The sequence below is a fragment of the Eutrigla gurnardus genome (genome assembly GCF_963514095.1).
Source record: "Eutrigla gurnardus genome assembly, chromosome: 6".
Lineage (NCBI taxonomy): Eukaryota > Metazoa > Chordata > Actinopteri > Perciformes > Triglidae > Eutrigla > Eutrigla gurnardus.
Window position 1 is genome coordinate 7,936,963 of NC_139920.1, and position 16,407 is coordinate 7,953,369.

Consider the following 16,407-nt stretch of genomic DNA (forward strand, 5'->3'; position numbering starts at 1 on the left):
GACAGAAGGAAGCTCTATCGTGCCAGTTGTAAATGCAAAACGTTTTCTTGGTGCTAACAGACACTGGAACAAATCCTCCCCCGGGCCACGGAGTCCAGGGGGAGGATTTGACAGACAATAGCCTCCACACCCCGGCCCGGCAGGACGCTGCTCCGACAGGCCGGCCCAACGGCACAACAGCAGCCTGCCGCTTTAAGAATACCGCTGCCTCTTGACTCCATGCCAGCAGGCTGCCACTGCCGCCTCAGCCCACCAGTCAGTCAGCCAGTCAGTCAGTCAGTCAGTCAGCCAGCGTGTCAGGCAGACAGACAGGAAGCATGGGCCTGTAGGACTCAGGATCCATGTGGCAGCAGTATGCGTGCTGTTCTGTTACTGGCCGGCTGACGTGGAGGAAGCAGAGGTCGCAGGGTCCTGATGCTTCTGTCAACTGAGGCAGCCATGACAGCTCCTCAGCTGCAAGCTGTCACAAGCTGTCACACGCAGTGATACTCATTCTCACACCTCTACAGCAGCAACCAATCAAAACAAACCCAAACCTTATTTAAAGGGTCAATTCACCGAAACTACAAACACATTTTCTACTAGGGATGCATCAATCCGACTTTTTAAGGCTTGATGCCCAAACCTGGGCTCTGGGCATCAGCTGATGCTTTGTAAAAACAAACTGATGGCGACCGTTACCCCGATACAACGATTACCTCAAAACACTGAAAATGTGTTTCTATAAGACATGCCATTTAGTTTTTCAAATGTAATTGTTCAACTCCATTATTCTTCCAAGGCCTGCAAAACTCAGCACATAGAAATAAAAATGTCCAAATAGCTGGACACCACTAGTGGGAACAAGTGTCTACTTTAACAGTGATTCCCAACCTGGGGTCGCCAGATATACTTCTTCTTCATGAAATTATATATTCTCTCTAATATTTACCCTTTTCTTCTTTTTGTGAAATACTTTTACCTCTAAGTCGTCTTAAAATCCTTCTAATAAAACAATGTGAGAGGAAACATCTCCCTTTGTTTCCACCAGCATGATGAAGAGGGAACCAGCAGACAGCACTTTATCTGAATGGGGTCACAAGCCAAAGGTTTGGGAACCATAACTTTAAAAGCTGCACATGCAGACGAGGGAACTGTCTGGTGTTGTTTCTGTCTGTCAGCAAGTTCTCAGATACTTTCAGCATCTTGTTGTAAAATCTAGGACTGTAAATGTAAAAGACGTGAAGGAGAAATAAGAGTAACTGTGACTGAGACTCATTAAGGATGACATGTGCTGTAGTTAATAGCTCGTCTTTGGTTAACAGATAATGAACGCGGTCCACTCAGTGACCCACTCATGCTTTTACATCAGTACTCACCCTCTCCTTCTATCTTGTCGGGGTTCCGGCTCCACACTATCTGCCGCATGTCTTGCTTTATCTGGAAGGTTCTCCTCTCGGGCCTCTGGGACTTCTTCTGGTAGAAGACGGTCATCACCGTCCCCATCTCCAGGCTGTGGAGGATGCGGGGACCGGCCTCCGTCCAGTCCAGCATCCTGGCAGAACCGGGAGACCCCGCGGCACCCCCGACGGCCTCTTCGGCACACCCATTGAGGCAGCCACTGAACCTGGCGGCACACATCTTCACTGCATCGCTGTACGGGGGACGCCTTGGATCACTGATCTCTCCCGGTTTCTGCGTGAGGACGCGTGTCCAGTGATCACTTAATAAATCACCACTTATCCCAACACGTCCAAAACCACTGGTGCAAAGAGGGAAAACCCAGACGTGCTGCTAACAGCAGGCAGAAGTTATAAGTGTCTGTGTGATTAAACCAATTTCACATTGAAACACAAGCTGGAAGAAATCCCTGCAGAAATGTCTGGGATGTGAATTATCCTCCGGTCCTCTGGAGGGGGAGTGGATCCTTCTGTTATCCTTTCCAGATGCTTCTGGCAGCACACCAGTGAAATCCTCTCGGAGTGAGCGCTCATCACCGCTGGACTCGGGTTTCCATCCTCCCGCGGCGCCTTCGGTCCACCACAGTCCGGCTCTGGGTCCGCCTGCTGCTCCGCACAAAGATGCGTCTGTCCCGGCTTGTTTTAGGGAGAAGAAGTCCGCCTGAGCGACAAAGACGCCGAGTTGTGTAGCGACGAGACGCCGGAGGTGAGTGCTGCTGGGCGGCGGAGAGGATCCACGGAGAGGCGCTCGGATGGGAGACCACGGAGCGTCCGCGCTCCCGTTCGCCGAACCATTCCGCTCTCCCCCCTCACACACTCCTCCCTCCCGGGCACACGGAACTGTCGACGGGACGCATTCTCCCACGCAGGAGGAGCCGTGCGGGGGCGTGCGGGGTTTGCGGCGGTGCTCGTCAGCAGGCTGTGCGTTAATTGGCCCAGTTTCTCCTCGCTGCCCCTCGACCGGGATCTCTCCCCGTCCGTTATGCTCCGACTTGGTCTCCAGAGGAAATTAGGGCGAGCAGACCGGAAAAGCTTGATCAGATTTTTTCCCTCTTCTCCTCCTTTGCTGAAGTATATGTGAGGGAGGATGAGGGCAGGGAGGGAGAGCCGTAGCGGGGAGCCGGAGAGGGAGAGGAGGCGGAGCGCAGAGCGACCTCCGCGGGACTCCAGGAGACCTGCAGGAGGAAAGGAAACCCGTTTATGGTTTCACCCACTTCGGCCCACACACACAGTCCCAATATGCATTTTACACGTCTGGTATATTATATATTTATGAGATAATCACAGGAACATAGATAAGCTCCAGGAATAATCCAGTAATTATAGCCAAGATAAGAACTAGTTACCTCTTTTCCAATTCCCTTAAAGCGAAATAAGTTATTTTAAAGACGAGAAATGAGGTCAACCTGTTATGACTTCCTGCGATGTTTGATTTAGATTTGACTAATCGCACTTTCTGTGACTGAAGACGTTGAAACCATCTTTTCTCTTACAGACTAACTGGGAACATTTGGGATGACTTGTAATGATCAAAATGTTATGATTGTTACTTTTATTAAGTTTGGTCCCAAATTGGAAGACAAGAAAACATAGTTGGGGAATAAAAACTTATATATATTTTTCAAGCACAAATGTTTCTTCAAAACTATGCCGATATTTGCTGCATTCCTTAACAAGAAATATACACGTATACTCAAAAAGGCATTTTTCTTTCAGGATTATCAATGTATTTTAACTCCAGATTGACTACTTGTGTGTTTTCCTTGTATTCCCTTTTTGTTGTCACTTGCTCAGTTATTCCCTTAATATGACCTGCACATTTTTTTCTTGTGCAATACAAAAAAGAACAAAACAAGAAAACATTAATGGTTTGGTCAGATGTATTAGGAGAACACTGCTTGGTGAGTGATGAGTCCAGTCAAGAGGTAAGTGGGGTTCAAGTGGAAATGTATTTTCCTTGTTTCCTTTTTTAGTGTACGGGTCGAGTCCCAGAACAAAAGAAGAACATTTTATAATAATAATAATAATGTGTTAAAATAATAGGCTAAAAATAATGGAGATTTGTGACTCTCTTCCAAATATAATACATTCTTGTCATCGGTTACTATGAATGATGTTGCAGCATTATGAGGAACAATTAAACTCATGATCTTGAGCAAGAATCCCTCCTGCAGGTTCAGGAAGACAGTTTGATATTATATTATGAGGACATTTATCCTCACAAAGTCTTGAAACATTCTTCTACTCCTTGACATCAGAGGGAAATACAGATGAAGACATCAGTTGATCAGCTGATGGACAGATAATCATGTCCATCGTTTATCAGGCAAAAAGTCCAGAAATATATTGTTTACACAAAGTTATTTTATATATATTGTAAATGTGATATGTTTAATGTTTGGGTTTTAGACTGTTCAAACAAATTAAGTTTTTTACATATTTATATTGAGACTAAACCACCATTAGCTTCACATCCACCAGCTACAACAGAAAAATCTATAGGCTACATCGCTGGTCACTGCTCAGAGACCAGTGAAACCTGTACGGTGGCCAGTGTGCAACAACCCACAATATTTCCTCCTATCTAAACACCAATGGCGTCATAAAACTCACGTCATTCACACTCAAAAACGAGCGGCTACGTCATGCTGGCGGCATGTCGTCATGGACACCTTGTACACCTGGCTGCGCCACTAGATGGCAGTGTTGTACTTATGTTTTTATAACAGACATTACTCTACCGTTACATAATAATAGAGTAAGTTATAGGCCTACATATTATGTATTATGTATAAGTTATACATATTATGTATAACTTACTCTGAAAATATTAACACATGTACGTGTCTACATGTGGAACAGGGTTTGCATATTTTGCGGATCGCCTCCTGTGAGTTTGCGAGCAACGTAACATTTTTGACGAGCGGCTACGTCATGCTGGCAGCAAACCGCCATGGACACCTTGTACACCTCGCAGGAGGTCATCATGGGCACCTTGTTTACCTGGCAACAAGAAAATCAAACTCACCGAGATGTAGAAGCAACAGTCGAGTAGAGGAGAGGTCACCTAGTGCGGTTGCTAGCCTGTAGCGGTTAGCCGGTAGCGGTTAGCCCAAAACAATGAAAGGGAGCAGGTCTAGAACCGTGTTCACCAGCATTCATTCAGTCAGATGTTAGCCAAGCACGGCGAGATGCTCATTACGCCCCCTACCGACTGTGGCGGAGTAGAGACCGAGAAGGAGGCCACCTCCGGTTCTGAAAAGTGACGCCAAACCTGAAGTGCCTTAAACTTGCATTCTCTCTTTTGGCCATCAGGGGGCGACTCCTGGTTTGCAAAAAAATAAAAAGTCTGAGAAAACATTCAACATTGTAAACATCAGTTTATGGATTCGATCGCTAGATTCAAGTCTTCTTCAATGCAGCATTTAGTAAATGACGGTGCCATTTGGAGTAAAATAGACGATAAAATAGGGTACGGCTACTTTGTGATTGACAGGTCAACTTTACAGCTAACTTTGTTGACACACCAGAAGCCAGATGGATCCACGTCACAGTGACTATGTCCACTTCTTATATACAATCAAGGAGAGGAGGGCAGTCAACGGCAGTGTAACACAGGGGAATGAGGCGTTTACCCGGTATTAGTCATTCAAACTTACACTTACTCACTCTTTTTCACACACACACACACACACACACACACACACACACACACACACACACACACACACCTCATGATCATCCTGGCGGTGATAATAGAATTTATAGGGGTGGCAAATGAGTATTTTTATTTTTTTATATATATATATTTTGATCTGATTTAAGTAAATACACAGGAAAGCAAGACATTTTCCTTGAATTTTGTTTGCTGAGTGGGTTACTTCTTCCAACACTGACCATGAACATTAGTTACAGTGTGTTTCCTATCAAATACAAATTCAGTAATGTGGATCGTCTGAGATTCAGTGTTGTCCCCCTCAGCGAGATGAGACGGTCACGGATGACATCACAGCCTCTCGATGTCTAATCAGCACCATATGTCCGCTGGGTGGATGTGCATCTCTACTACCACTGGTCAGCAGGCAGCCAATCAGAATTCAAAGAAATGCTCCTCACATATGTCTGAGCAGAGAGGGAGGGAGGGTAGAGGAGAGTGGATGAAGAGGAGGCCCTCGTTGAACCCCCCTCAGCCGGATCTCAAGCCCAAAATATGTCGAACACAAACAGGACAAAAGCAAAATCACACACATGATTTGTCTTCTGGAGTCAGTGAGCCAGAAAAGAAACGCTTTTCTTAGCAATTATGGAGCAATTGTTTGGTTGATACCATAAACAGACCTTGAGGAACACCGTGGGGGGAAAGGAAGGCTGTGATTTTGTCTCAAAATCTTTTGACGATTGGAGATTCTGTTCAATGATAATATATAATATACATCCTCTTATCACCTGAATGCTCTCGGCCTCCAGTGGGGTTAGTCTCCCTGTGTGAAAATGGCTACTATGGAGAATAAGATCCTCACACATGAATACAACCGGGCTCATTGGATCCACAAGAGCCTCAGCTTTCCAGTCATGCCCGATGCACGCCATTGGATATAAAAATATTCAAATACAACATGTTTAGAATAGGCAATTATAACACGTTATATGGCTTGCCAAAAGAAACAGCCTTTTGTTTTTGTTGTTTTTTGTTGCATGGGATTAGCACACAATGGAGACTCCTGGGTTCCCATACAACCCATTTTTATTTCAATATCTTGAGGTGAGAGGTCAAGGGCCAATCCAGTTTTTCCCTTCACTAAAATGTGTAGCATCATTTCGTAAAAAGTCATCTAATTGTATATACCATCAACATTCTTTGGGCTTTCTGAAGTACAGAGTTAATTTCAACTGCTTTATAGACATTAGCTTTGAATGACACAGGACACAAGACGTTTATATATTCTTATATTTGGAGAGTATATTAGTGTTCATTGAGAGCATGCTCTACAAACGCAAGCACTTATTTTTCCATGAGGCACTTGGAATGTCAATAAAAAGACAAAAAAATAAAAAGAGGCGATGAACAGACGTTTGTCTCAGATTATATGAATATCTAGTTGTCAAGGATTATATTCAGTTGGCTAAAAGAAAGTTGCTGTTGCAGCTTCCTTTTTGAATCTCCGTGACCAGGTTATGGAGTTTCTCTGACAGCGCCACCTGGAAGGAGAGACACAAAGATAAGAGATAGGAGTAGAGTTGAGATGTCTGTATTTGTAAGTATGCAGTAAGGAGTTGTTTGTGCTGGAAGCTCACTGTGTACGAGTCGGGCTCCTGCAGCCTCTTGTGTCGAGGGTGCAGAGTCTGGAGGGAACTCTGAACCTTTGCTCTAGATTCTGCAGCGCTGCACAGAGGGTGTGTGACCTGGAACGAGTGGGAGACACATTCATTCACAGTAGAGTCCTGCAATATTCTCTTGTCCTGTACCCTCCGATGCCTTCAGAAACAACAACCTGTCTTACTTTCTCATCATGTATTAAACGTTATTTTGTTATTTTAGATGCTGTGTACACGGATAGTTATCAAATGCTTCAATACATTTTATTTCTAAATCCCTTTTGCACTCTAAGCACCGCCAAGAAGAACGTAATCTTTTTTTGTGTTTTGTCAAGAACAGCAGCACTGTGTATGTGCATTATTTTTTGTGCAGAGAGAGAGAGAGAGAGAGAGAGAGAGAGAGAGAGAGAGAGAGAGAGAGAGAGGAGGACTGAATTCAAATTGCAGACTTTATGGGTGTGTCCTCCCCAGCGTGTCTGCTGCTGTCCCATATATCAAGTCCACGAGGGAGATAATGCTCACTTTCACTTCCAGTCCACTTGTGGTGTAGAATTCCCAACCAGTTCAGATGAGAAGCCAAAAACATGGATGTGACGATGGAAACAACGACCACAACCACAAGCATCACAAAACAGCAACTAGTGTACTCGTTACGGTCTCTGAGCCGCCGCGGCCCACCCTCACCTGTCCTTTGGTAAACACGTCCTGGCGCAGACAGGTGACCTGAGCTGGAACCACTGAGACACAGGAGTTATCGCACCTCAGAGGGTAACAGCTTACAGAGACTCCCGCCTCGGGAGGAGACTCCACAGCCAGACACACCAGGTCCAGAAAAGGGTGACCTGCAAGGGAGAAAAGAGTGAGACGCCTCGAAAATGCTTGCAGGCGCACAAGCAGCCCACTGATGATGAAACTAAACTGAATGAATGGGGACTTTTTTAGGACAGCTAAACTTGTTGTGAGCTCTGCAAAGGTAAAAATGGCTAATCAGTGTAACTCAGCAGTAGGTATAATAACCAAGGCCCCACCAGCAATAAGGGAGATTCATGGAAACGTTGATGCGCCCTCTGATCCTCTGATTCACAACCATCAGTGGTCTGTTATTGACCGTAGATTGATTGATTTTTATTCTCCACCCACATTCTGCGAAGACCCGCCCTCCACTGCCTCTGATTGGAGGATGGCAGTATTGGTATGGAGCTCTCATTAAAGATTTTTGTACGGATGGAATAAAATTACAGTTGTGTTGTAGATTTAAGTTTTGATGTGGTGTCATGATTAAACTCCATGTTGAAGGTAATGTTGATTCGGCAGACTGAAAAGACAAACTTTAAAATGACAGCCCTTGGTCTAACCTGTACTTTGAGGCTCAGCTCAAATGCTAACATAGCATCATGTGTGGACGATCTTTTTTTTAAAAATACTATTAATGGATACAATCAGCACATGTGATGTCTATTTTGTGGTAATTCCATAAAAATCAAGATGTTTCTCTCATCAATCAAAGATGGCTAGCATGATCATGTTATGGTCTAAGGTCATGACACCAACACCTCGTTAACAACAGTCCCATTACTAACATGTTAACTGTAGCTGTTGGGATGGCAATGTTGTAAAATAAAGCAAGACGGTGAAAACATGAAAAGAAATAAGTGTGTTGGAAGTGTGAAGAGAGATAAAGAGGGAGATGGACTCTCACCCTCGTCGTCCACGAGTCTGTACACCGCTTTCCTTCCAGGGACAGTGCTCTTCTCTGGGTCCTCGCTGATCTTCATCCTGGGCCTCCCCCTCACCTCTACAAGCTAACACACGCACAATACAATTGTTAATTGCAGAAATGACTTCCAGAGAGGAAGAGTGTGTTTCTGTCTAACTCATCACCTTATACACGCAGCCCAGCGACGGTTGCAGTGTGCAGGTGACCAGATGTGTTCCGACTCCAACCACATCGATCTCATTCTCCTGAAACCAGAACACACAGAACATCAGAGGAAAGGGAAAAACCCCCAAACACACTCCACACGTTCAGTCACCAGCTACCTTCTTGTTGAGCTCCGCCATGCTCTGCTCTGTGATGCTGTTGGTCCCAACGATGATCAGCGAGTCGAAGGCGGAGACGGCAAAACTGTAGAGACGACGTGAACAAAGAGGAGCGGCAGACAATCAGACGTGCAGCACGGACCGGTGGAGTGGTTGGTAACATTCTCACTCACACACACACACACACACACACACACACGCACACACACACACACACACACACACACACACACACACACACACACACACACACACACACACACACACACACACACACACACACACACACACAGCACGCCAGCTCACTCACTGCTCGCTGCAGAGTCTGAAGACGTGACGGACATCCACCGACTGCCTGCAGAGGTCGCCGCTGTCCAGACGAACCCCCACAGGCCTGTAGTCCAGTTCACACAGCGCCAAGGCCACCGCGCAGAAGTTCAACAGACCACTACTGAAATCACACACACACATTTCATCATACCGACATGAAATATGAACTATTAAAATTACTAATGCACCTTAGGTTCTGTGAAATTAGGATTTTATTGAGATAAATATATAAAAATATATAGAGATATTAAGATGAATCATGAACAAAGGCGGTGGTTAGTTGCTGCCCTCGCTGGAGTTCAGTTTTTCATTGTGACATGCGTGTCAATAACAGGAAGTGGTGGTCACCAGAAGTGATGGTGAAATGAGGATTTCCACCAAATGATTTCACCACTCAAAACCTGATTTAACTCAGTGCACACTAGAGACACCTGCTGGTAATAACTGCACATTGCACTTCTGCTGGAACTCATTAAGATATTATTGTCTCTAATTATTATTATTCCTGTTTGGCTGCATGTCTTGCTATAATTCTATAATATATAATGCAACATCAGTGGTGGAAGAAGTACTCCAATCCTTTACTTAAGTAAAAGTACTGATATCACAATGTAAAAATACTTCCAGTACAAGTAAATGCCATATATCAAAGTACAGAGGTATTATCAGCTACATCTACTGGAATTAAATGTATTAAGCTGTGTTTTATAATGCATTTTAAATATGAACTGTCAAAATATGTAGAGGAGTAAAAGGTTCAATGCTTTGCTGTAAATTGATGTGGAAAAAAGTATTTTAAAAAAGCATAAAATGGAAATACTCAAGCAATTGAAAAATGAAAAAAACTGTCATTTGTCAGCAATCTCATGATGAAAGCTGTAATACACAGCTGTTTAGTACCAAACGTAACAACGCTAGTTACCAGCCAACGCTGTAGCTGTCGATCACAGGGAGGAAGTTCTGAGGGTAGGCGATGGCGTAGGACAGAAACGCTGCCAACTCGCCCTCGCGGATCTTCCCATGCTCGGCTCCCAAAAGCTCACACACACGATTCAACCAGCCCTTTGTCAGCGAGATGATGTCAACTGGACTGGGCGTCCCGTCTCGTGCCACAAGAGTCTGAGTGGAAGCAGGAAGATATTAATAATGACAGAGGCGGTCCTTGTCACTGGACCTACCTTAGACTTTACACATTGCCAAGACACTCAAAAGTAACTTGCACAGAAATGTTCTGCCACTAGATGTCGCACTCGCACTCCCCCCCTTCCATTGCATTCACATCACAACACAGCTGTTGCTCCAAGTGCATGTGCCCTCAATGGGTTGCCAGTTCTTTGCACAACCTGCGTTTTCATGGTCGATGGAGTGACACTCAGACAAACAGTAAAATGTTCACTGTGATGGATGCAAACAATGCACAAACCTATCGTATGCCTTTGGATAATGATGGACGATAATGTAAACATCCACAATTTGTAGTGGATGAAATGTGCAAAAACCCTTGGTATGGTCCTGTAAGCATGACTGGAGAAAAGAACACACTCACTTGTGGCCAGACTTCCTCCAGGGAGGTGAAGGAAGTGACGTATGAGTGTGCCATGGTCCCCGCCACAGGGATCCCAAACAGGAAACCAGCCTGAACGTTACTGGTGAGGTCAAACCCTGAGAGACAACAAGTCGACACGTTCAGGACACGTTCAGGACACACACGTTCAGGACACACACGTTCAGGACACGTTCAGGACACGTTCAGGACACACACATTCAGGACACACACGTTCAGGACACGTTCAGGACACGTTCAGGACACACACGTTCAGGACACGTTCAGGACACACACGTTCAGGACACACACGTTCAGGACACGTTCAGGACACGTTCAGGACACACACATTCAGGACACATTCAGGACACGTTCAGGACACGTTCAGGACACACACGTTCAGGACACACACGTTCAGGACACGTTCAGGACACACACATTCAGGACACGTTCAGGACACACACGTTCAGGACACACGTTCAGGACACGTTCAGGAAACACACGTTCAGGACACACGTTCAGGACACGTTCAGGAAACACACGTTCAGGACACGTTCAGGACACACACGTTCAGGACACACGTTCAGGACACGTTCAGGAAACACACGTTCAGGACACGTTCAGGACACACACGTTCAGGACACACACGTTCAGGACACACGTTCAGGACACGTTCAGGACACGTTCAGGACACACACGTTCAGGACACACACATTCAGGACACACACGTTCAGGACACGTTCAGGACACGTTCAGGACACACACGTTCAGGACACGTTCAGGACACACACGTTCAGGACACGTTCAGGACACGTTCAGGACACACACATTCAGGACACGTTCAGGACACGTTCAGGACACACACGTTCAGGACACGTTCAGGACACACACGTTCAGGACACACACGTTCAGGACACGTTCAGGACACGTTCAGGACACGTTCAGGACACGTTCAGGAAACACACGTTCAGGACACGTTCAGGACACGTTCAGGACACACACGTTCAGGACACGTTCAGGACACACACGTTCAGGACACACACGTTCAGGACACATTCAGGACACACACATTCAGGACACGTTCAGGACACACACGTTCAGGACACGTTCAGGACACACACATTCAGGACACGTTCAGGACACACACGTTCAGGACACGTTCAGGACACGTTCAGGACACACACATTCAGGACACGTTCAGGACACGTTCAGGACTAGAAAATAGTTTTGCTGCAAATCATCTCTGCTCTGAATCTCCTGCAGTGGCTCTTGTTCATAAGTATGTCATATGTCCAAAGGTTTCTGCTCTCCTGGGGCTTATGACAGCTATTTAAGTGGATCCAGGTGGATGGGCCTCCTCTCAGTGACAATGACCACATCATTGAGTGGATGTTGTTGGGGAGGACGAGTGGTTGTAACCTACCTCTAAGGGAATGATCACTAACTGGAGCTTACAAAAACACACGTTTCAATAAGAGTAGAATATTGACATAGCGGGTGCCAAGACATGAATGTTTTACAGACCACATGACATTCACCTCCAATGTGTGTGTATCGTGAGGCGGTGAGCCCCCCATCTGGACCCTGAGCCCTCCTGAGGCCCATCTCCAGCAGCTTCCTCCTGGGGCCGGCCGCCAGACGGAATCGGGCGGCGTTACTGCACACCAGACTGATAACGGAGATGGGACAAAGCCGAACAAAGGTTTAAAAATCACTGAACAAGCATGAAACGCAAATAAATACAAGATAAACAAGAATAGCAACAGAAGAAAACGATGTGCACAGAATAGGAGTGAAAGAAAAGCAGTACAACAGAAGATGATGCTGTAAGTGGAGTACGGAGGAGGAAGACCTCTGCTGTACAAGGTGGAGCCGGGCCATCTAAAACCTTCTAAACAAGCAAACAAATGTTAAAATTAATCCTGAAACAGACAGGAAGGCAGTGGAGGGAAGTCAATACTGGTGAAACGTAACATTTTCTTTTTCCCAGTGAGAAGACGAGCAGCTGCAGAAGACGAAGAGACAACTGTTCTACGCCCACATACAAAGAATTACAGTTGTCTAACCAAGAGTCGTAATAAAATAATGATTAATGGTGGTTTGGAGAGAGACAGGCCTCGACCTTGGCTTAAAGAGTCATCCAATACAAACATAATGATCTCAGTGTTATTTTCATTAAGATTGAAAAGAATCAATCCATCCAAGTTTTTATGTCAACAGTTTAGCAAAGACTGCAATTAATCTTTAGTTTTTTTAATTATAGCAAATAGGTCAGCAAAACAATGAATGGAATATTCTGTTTCTTAAAAACTGGTTTTAATGTTGTGATTTAAAGACAGACTGAAACGTTTCATTAAGGTCATTGATAGGATTTTATCGGAGATCATCACAATCAAAACGTGAAGTGATATTAGTAAGTTTAAGTGACATTTTAAGAGTTTCAAGCATAATAGGATGATTATCGGGATGATAACGCAAACTACAATTATTTGGGCCGGGATAATCGTGCCATGACATTTTCTTATCGTCCCACGAGTGGAGAAGGCTGGCAAGCTTCCGAGCGCTGAGATCACATCAGCCAACTAGGATTTAAAGCAGAGATTTAAAAGCGGTGGCGTAGTTAGAGGGTTTATGCAGCAGCACAAGTTGTAATCTTAAAACAAGGGATTGCAGCAGTCAATGAAACACATGATCTGATATACTGATCTCCACACATACAGCGTAAAACAGCTCCAGGTTCAGATTAAAAAATCAGATTTTAAGAGGATTCCCATCATGATGTCTAAGTCCTGTATAAGATCCTGATTGAACTTTGGTGGTACACACAGCACAGGAGCTCAAAGCTGGTAATGATGTGTTGTTTTGTCTTTTTAATAGCAATATAAATTGATTAAAACATATTTGATGGCCTGGTCAGTGTGTGTGTGTAAGTGTGTGTGTGTGTGTGTGTGTGTGTGTGTGTAAGTGTGTGTGTGTGTGTGTGTGTGTTGGTTGGTCACCTAGCGTAGTTGACCAGACACAGTAAACTGGTCTCCAGCAGCTGGACCACAGCCAGCGGACCGGACACCTCCATCAGAGGCACCTGTAGATGTTTCAGACAAGTCATTCTCTCTGACCCTCCCACAGAAACCCCGTATTTCACCTTTGACCTTCAGTTTCACCCTGCAGCTCACCCTGGCAAACACCACAGTGCCCTCTGGGACAGAGCGGAGCGTGACCCCGGAGCAGTCCAGGCCTCGCAGGAAATGGAAGAAGGCGGGGTCGGTGGCAGGGGGCAGCACGGAGCGCAGGAACTCCACATCTGGATCCACAAAACAGTTACGTTAACACAACAGCTGGAGCACCGTCAGACCAACAACAAGGAGAATCCCACAGCACGTTAGCTCTTACACAAGTGCATGTGTCCTCCTGGATGACCGCACACACTCACACACAATTACAATAATAGAGTTACATCGAATAATTTAGTTTGAAGCTAATCTAAAGTGGCAGCTACCAACGGTCTTCAGCGGTGTGACTGTGATGAAGTTCAGACTGAACACGTTTCAGTGTGGCCTTGACAACGTGTGCTTTAATTGAGTGTTTCCACTTAATGCAGCTTTGTACCTCTAGTGCACGACACTCTTCAGAAGTAGAATGTATTTATTCAGGATAGCCCCTTGAGATGAATCATCTCATTTTCGAGGGGGTCCTTTCATAAAATGTTACACATAATGCAAAGTAAAAAAAAGAAAAGAAAAAAAAAGAAAAAAAAAGAAGAAAGAAGTGACTCCATTTATCTGACAACTATAGTTGCTTTGCAGGACATACAAACCACAATTCATGTCTAGCTTCTTTTATTGTAAAGCACTTTGGGCTGTATTTTTGAAAGGTGCTATTATTATTATCATATTATTATTATGATGTATTGCTACAGATGAATCAACAACAGAAGGTAAAGAACCAACTACACCAAACTACTTCTTTCTCGTTAACTCTTCAGTAATAACAAATACCATAATGTGATATAATAGGTATAAAATAACCAGGAGCACCCATTCTATGAACGTAATTGTTAAATGTGTTGTTTTATTATTCTCTTCGGATCACATTTGTATGAATTAAAACCTCAAGCGCAGACTTTCTTACAGTGTTTCATAAACTCTCTCGGTATTGTCGGTTACAGCTCACTCTAGTAGTTCAGGTCTAGATGTCAAAGTTCAGTGAAACTCGGAGCGGAATGCACGCGCTGTCGTTGGAATGCCTTCGGGGTCTCGCGCGCCACAGTGTTGCGCAAGCACACCGATATGAAGAGAGTTCGTAGAAAACCAATGACGCGGCGATGTGATGAAAAAATAACTCTGTGGTGAAGTACATTTGGCCACAAAGCCCGATAACGGGGAGAATCGAGTCCGAGTGACTTCCTCACCTTCTTCCGAGAAGCGGAAGCTGCGCAGGAACAGCAGACAGTCGTGCAGCCCCGCGAACAGCGAGAAGCCGCCGCCGAACGGGTTGTCCCTGAAGAAGAGCTCGAACACGGCGGGCTCCTGGTGCCGGCCGGTCCGCCAGTACGCGTACGCCATGGTGAACTGGTACAGGTCCGTCAGCAGCGGGGGGGCCCGCTCCCGGACCGACCGCTCCATAACCCCGTATGTGTCGCTTGACGGCGCTGCCATGTTCTCTTAAGTCCTGGTTCTAGAGTCACACTGCCTGCCGAGATCTCTGGGACTTGCAGTTCTCCGAAGCCCCACCGACTCCTTCACGCACTGTGTGGAAAGGCAAACACCCACCCCGAGGTGTCACAGACTGACCTGACTAGGAAGCCGAGCATAAACCAACATCAAGAACAGCCACAGGGACAAAATGGTATTAGGCTAATTTCAAATAGGTCATAAGTTAACTGTGTAAGAGTCCTAACAGCAGAGGAAATGGCTAACATGTAAAGAGAAGGGGCTAGCAGGGCTAAACACGTTATTACTACAGTGATGCTGTCATATAACTTAGAGCAGTTCATCTGTAAATACCTGTTAAGCCTTTATAAGAGATGATGCTTGTAATAAAATGGTCATCCCTTCAGAGGCCGACAGGGGGTGCTGCCGGTCTCGACAATGAACTGTGGCTACTCAGGAAATATCTATGAAAAGGAACAAAAACTTTAACCAGTAGAAGAAACGATGGGCTAACAATGATTTACAAGATATGCTTGCTTTATCCCCAATGTTTCCGAGTTTGATACATTTTAAGTAGGTTATGGTTTATTTACCATTTCCATGAGTACATACCTGAGTAAAGTAATCAACATCATGTCTTTATCGTTATTGCCCAGAGGCACAGCACGACGTTTATTGGGAAAACTATGCTGAAATTCCAGTTTCGGGCGACTCGTCTTCTCGGATGCAAATGTTTAGTTCGAAGGTGTGCTATTTATAATCCCTAGTTGACTGAGCGTTTTCTGTCCATCACGTGTCCCAGAAGAAAAAAAATGTCCCGTTCAGGTCATGTGAGTTTATAAGACAGATAGATGTGAATAATTTAGATGAATTGTATGATAACGTTTACCAGGACACTTGTCCATGTTGCATTGTGATGTCCCGGCAGAGTAACAACAGTGAAAGAAAGACTCAAAACTATCACAATTAAAATATAAAACCAAATGAAATAATAAGCTTTGCAATGAAAAGGTCAAGAGTAAACGTACAGAAACTTGGCAGAAACTCTAGTATCAAAAACAAAGGCACTCTAAGTGCATTGCCTGTTGCA

General features: G+C 45.0%; 2 protein-coding genes across 2 annotated transcripts in view; both read right to left on the reverse strand.

Moving 5' to 3' along the window:
* LOC311015197 (1-phosphatidylinositol 4,5-bisphosphate phosphodiesterase gamma-1-like) overlaps positions 1 to 2,431 on the reverse strand; it is a 23,621-nt gene extending 21,190 nt beyond the window's left edge. The window contains exon 1 of the mRNA XM_084012321.1: positions 1,359 to 2,431. Within this exon, the coding sequence (XP_083868447.1) occupies positions 1,359 to 1,620 (262 nt within the window). The 5' untranslated portion in view covers positions 1,621 to 2,431. The remainder of the gene's footprint in view (positions 1 to 1,358) is intronic.
* Positions 2,432 to 6,250: 3,819 nt separating this feature from the next.
* On the reverse strand, positions 6,251 to 15,436 carry naprt (nicotinate phosphoribosyltransferase). Its single transcript, XM_084012322.1, has 13 exons — positions 15,077 to 15,436; positions 13,842 to 13,969; positions 13,668 to 13,750; positions 12,207 to 12,337; positions 10,672 to 10,787; positions 10,048 to 10,244; positions 9,106 to 9,246; positions 8,796 to 8,880; positions 8,637 to 8,717; positions 8,455 to 8,557; positions 7,440 to 7,597; positions 6,735 to 6,842; positions 6,251 to 6,638 (listed from the first exon to the last, which is right to left on the reverse strand). The coding sequence occupies exons 1-13, from the start codon at positions 15,321 to 15,323 to the stop codon at positions 6,555 to 6,557; spliced, it is 1,662 nt and encodes a 553-aa protein (XP_083868448.1). The 5' UTR covers positions 15,324 to 15,436; the 3' UTR covers positions 6,251 to 6,554.
* Between the last annotated feature and the right edge of the window lie 971 nt (positions 15,437 to 16,407).

What these genes read in the sequence shown, in the direction of transcription:
- naprt (XM_084012322.1), bottom strand. Translation starts at nt 15,323, where the DNA reads ATGGCAGCGCCGTCAAGCGACACATACGGGGTTATGGAGCGGTCGGTC. An exon ending in CTTCCGCTTCTCGGAAGAAG is followed by an intron (nt 13,970 to 15,076) that starts GTGAGGAAGTCA and finishes TTGTGGATCCAG; the next exon opens with ATGTGGAGTTCCTGCGCTCC. An exon ending in CGCTGGGCTGCGTGTATAAG is followed by an intron (nt 8,558 to 8,636) that starts GTGATGAGTTAG and finishes TGCGTGTGTTAG; the next exon opens with CTTGTAGAGGTGAGGGGGAG.